The sequence below is a fragment of the Carlito syrichta genome, unplaced genomic scaffold (assembly GCF_000164805.1).
Source record: "Carlito syrichta isolate Samal-C Ts95f unplaced genomic scaffold, Tarsius_syrichta-2.0.1 Scaffold109674, whole genome shotgun sequence".
NCBI lineage: Eukaryota > Metazoa > Chordata > Mammalia > Primates > Tarsiidae > Carlito > Carlito syrichta.
In genome coordinates, this window is record NW_007053770.1 from 83,267 (window position 1) to 87,392 (window position 4,126).

A 4,126-nucleotide genomic window follows, 5' to 3' on the forward strand; every position below is an offset into this window, starting at 1 on the left:
TCGATCCGGGAGGAGACGTGACGGCCGCGGCCGGGGAGTGGTCGGCCGTGGCCCTGCCTGAGCCCCTGCCTGTCCCGGAGCTCCCTTGTGCCCACTGGCCCCTCGGATCCGCCCCGTTCCCGCCCCCGGCTCCCCCGCCGGCTCCTCAGCCACCCCCGCGGCCCCCGGGTCCCCCGCCGAGCCCCTCCCACCCGCCCGCCCAGGTTCGAGTACCTGTTCAACTTCGACAACACCTTCGAGATCCACGACGACATAGAGGTGCTGAAGCGCATGGGCATGGCCTGCGGCCTGGAGGCCGGCAGCTGTTCCGCCGAGGACCTCAGGATGGCTCGGAGCCTGGTGCCCAAGGCGCTGGAGCCGTACGTGACAGGTCAGCCAAGCCCAGGGACGAGGGCGGCCCGGCCGGGGGGGTGTGCTGCCTCCCGCTCCGTGGGTTCTGCTGGGCTTGGGCCTGAGTGGGGGAGCTGGCTGCCAGATGGGTGGGGCCCGGTGGGGCGGGCTGTGGCCACGCGGCCGCGAGAGAGCTGGAATGCCCTGGGGAGCAGGAGGCCGGGGGAGTGGCTCTCTGGAGGGGGCTGGGGCAGCGGCTCCCGGTGGTCAGTGGGTGTCCAGCCACAGAGCAGACACATGCTTCGGAGGCACAGCCGCTTGCTCCCTGAGGCCACGCAGCTCTCGTGGTCCTGGCCCTCCTCCGTGCTCGCAGGACCTGGCCACAGGTAGGAGAGACGGCCTTGAGGGGCTTGTGCGATGATCCCTCCGGCCCCTCCTGGCTTGTTCCGAGGGGGCCAGACCTCTCCTCCCACACGGAGCGCCTGGCTTGATCCCGGCCACCCGGCTTGTGGGGGACGGCGTTTGGCCCCGCTTGTCGCCAGCAGCCCACGGGGACTGGACCCCTGGCCTCCGGTCGCTGTCCCGAGCTCCACAGGCTCTGGGCCCGGTGGGGGAAGAGCGGCCGTGCCCATGCTGTGATTCCCATTCTGTCGTGGGGTGGGTGTCACTGGTGGGCCTTACGCACGTGGCACGCTCCGTGGGTATCTGTGTGTCTTACGGCTTCCTGTGCCTGTTGAGAAGAGGCAGGCTCATGTGGACGTCCTGTTCTGTGGCACCGAGCGGGACTTGGGGGCAGTCAGGGCTGCCCGGGAGCCTCCCCACCGTCCCGCGGCATGTGCGTGACCGTGTGCTGCCACCCAGGCACCCGTGGTGCTTGTCTCCTGACGGTGCGGTTTGGTGTTTTCTCTTCGCAGAAATGGCTCAGGGATCGGTTGGCGGCATGTTCGTCACGACGGCCGGTTCCACGTCTAATGGCACGAGGCTCTCTGCCAGGTGACAGCGGTGGGGGGTGAGGGAGGACTGGTGTCTGGGCGTCCCCCGGGGTCGTAGGCCGAGGTTGGGCGGCCGTCTCCCCGGCTGCGAGGATGGCCTGGCCCGTGTTGATGCCAGGCCCCTTGTGCTCAGCACGTGATTTGCGTGTGCGGGCCACGGGCCTTGCAGGGGCCACGCCACTTGTCCCGTGTGGAAGAGGCTTGGCTTTCTCCGTTTCTTCTCCCTAAAAACTAAAAGGAATGCATGGTTTCAGCTTGAAAAAAGCAGCACGCAGTGAAGGTGGTGTAAGACTGCCCGAATCCCACTGCTCATGGCAGCCCATGTGGCAAGCCTTTCTTTCTCCCCCTGTGTTTTTACAGACAAATCCAAGGTCACAGTGCATATGTGATTTCGTGCCATGCTTTTTTCCAAACCCTTTCTTTGGATTGTGCGTGTTTTCACAGCACGGAGGGAGCTTTGCTGTTTTTTTTGTTGTTGGTTTTTTTCCGAGTTGGAGTCTTTGTTATTTATGCATGTGCGCCCACGCTTTGGCCGGCAGTCCCTCAGAGATAAGTAAGATACTGTTGCAGTAAAGGTTACAAATCACACTGTTACATGATGTGTTACTTTGTGCTGACCTTACGGCTGAGGGGAATGTGCAGTTAACGTTCTCAAGTAGAAGTTGGCATCGAGACCTCCTCTCTACAATAAATCAAAAAATCGGCCGGGCGTGGTAGCGCATGCCTGCAATTCCGGCTACTCGGAAGGCTGAGGCGGAAGGGTCGCCGGAGCCCAGCAGGTCGAGGCTGCGGTGGCCGGGAGCGGCCACTGCAGTCCAGTCTGGACGACAGCATGAGACTCCGACTCATAAAAGAAAAAGCAGTTGGCATCTGCAGGCCCAGCTGACAGGGCTGGTCTAGGTCGCGGTGAGGCTGCGCTCGTGTTGTGTGTCCTGCTTCCGGCTCCACAGCGCTAGTGAGGGCACGTGTGGGCGCTGGGCCCCTCTGGGTGGAGAGCCAGGTCCACCGGTCTCGGCCACCTCCCCACAGGAGGGGCCGTGGCACTGGCTGTGGGCACTGGGGTCCGCGAGACCGTGGTGACGGGCGTGGCACTTGGAACGTGGAACAGTGGAAGGCCGGCTGTGTCTCTCAGCCCGTGTGGTGTGTGAGAACGCTCCTCCGCGGAAAAGGCCCGGCTCTGGTGTCCCGCGGGCAGGACTGGGCGCCTGGAAGGCTTGACCTGCACGCGTCCTTGGCTTGGGTGAGACTGCAGGCTCCTCCGGTTTTACGGCAGCGGGAGCAAAGCCACGCCCATTCCGGAAGAAGAGCCAGATTTGCCGTGGCGCGGGGTCTGCCTCGTGAAAGTGCGTCGCGAAGGGCGTTCGGTGGTGGCTGGTGCAGGAGGCGGCGGCGAGCCACCTGGCGGCCTCGTTTCTCCCTTGACCGTAGCCTCGTTCCTCACGGGGTCCGGCTTGTTGTGCGCCACCAGGCTGCCCAGAGGTGGAGCTTCACTGGGAAGCCCGACACTCGTGCGTTTCTGCCCACGGCGTTTGCAGGGGCCTCCAGAAGGCTCCTCTAGGTGGGGCTCATGCTGGCGGGAAGACACTTTCGCACGTTGGGATCATTGTCAGCACCGGCCTTGCTGGGCCTGGTGGTGCTGCTGCCTTTGAGGGTCTCGGCCCTCATGTGGGGCCAGAGCCACGCCCGATGGCGTCACAGCATGCCCGGCCGACTCGCTCTAGCCGGTGCCGGTCGCCAGTCAAGTCCTGGCAAGAGAGCCCGGCGGCGCTCCAGCCCCGGCCCTGGGGTGCGTTTCTGCAGCGGCCAGGCCGGCAGACGCCCCAGGTGGCTCTGTGGAGGCCCGCTGTGTGTTGTCCCGTGAGCAGGAGGCAGGCTGGAGGACCGTGCTGGTGAACCAGCGGACCCAGCGCTGGGACTAGCGGTCTCCCGCCTCTGCTTGGGTGAAGAGCCCAGACCTGCGGGGCCACGGCTGCATGGCCTTGGGGCTGCACCGCGCTGACCGCCTCGTCTGTCCTTGCAGCGACCTGACTAACGGTGCGGACGGGATGCTGGCCACGAGCTCCAACGGGTCGCAGCACAGCGGCTCGCGGGTGGAGACCCCCGTGTCCTGCGTCGGGGAGGACGAGGAGGACGACGAGGACGACTTCCACGAGGACGACGAGGAGGCCTGACGTCCGGCCTGCAGGCGCCTCTGGCTCGGCGTCGGGAGAGTTGTGGGGGGTGACGAGCTCCTGTTAGCCTGGGTTTTCTGTCTCTCTCCGGCCCGCTCCCAAGAGGACCTTGGCCAGCTGTGGAGTTCAGAGCGCACCCCCGGCGAGCAAGGACGGTCCCCGTAGGGCTGGGATGAGCGTGGACATGTGTTCTGGCCGTGTGCTGACGCAGCGCCGCCATTCACTTGTTAGGGCTTTGCGTTCTCATTTTCTGCTTTGTCTAAACTTCATTTTTGCCCCTAGCAGTCTTTGCTGAGTTTGCTGAAGAAATTGTACTTCATCCACCTTGACGGAAGTAAAACGCGCTCCTGTGCAGATGCGCGCCAGATGCGCCGTTTATTTGTAGTGTGTGTGGACGGTGCCCGCCGGCGGCGGCCCTGCGAGGGGCATCCCTGTGTGGGGCCGCAGGGTCCCCAGCCCCAGCAGGCAGCCGAGCTCCGCCTCCCACGCGGGCGCCCCCAGTCCCACTCTGACCTTGTGTTCCCTTAAGTTATACTGACTGTCGTGAGTCCATCGAGATGGAGTGGAGTGTTCTCTCTCTCTCTCTCTCTCTCTCTCTCTCTCTCTCTCTCTCACTCTCTCTCTCTCTCCCTC

The 4,126-nt window shown here is 64.5% G+C and overlaps 1 protein-coding gene across 1 annotated transcript in view; it reads left to right on the forward strand.

Annotated features, from left to right (window-relative positions):
* TFDP1 (transcription factor Dp-1) overlaps positions 1-4,090 on the forward strand; it is a 32,740-nt gene extending 28,650 nt beyond the window's left edge. Inside the window, 3 exon segments of the mRNA XM_021717617.1 lie at positions 182-370; positions 1,245-1,323; positions 3,343-4,090. Coding sequence (XP_021573292.1) covers positions 182-370; positions 1,245-1,323; positions 3,343-3,493 — 419 coding nt within the window. The 3' untranslated portion in view covers positions 3,494-4,090.
* The last annotated feature ends 36 nt before the right edge of the window (positions 4,091-4,126 follow it).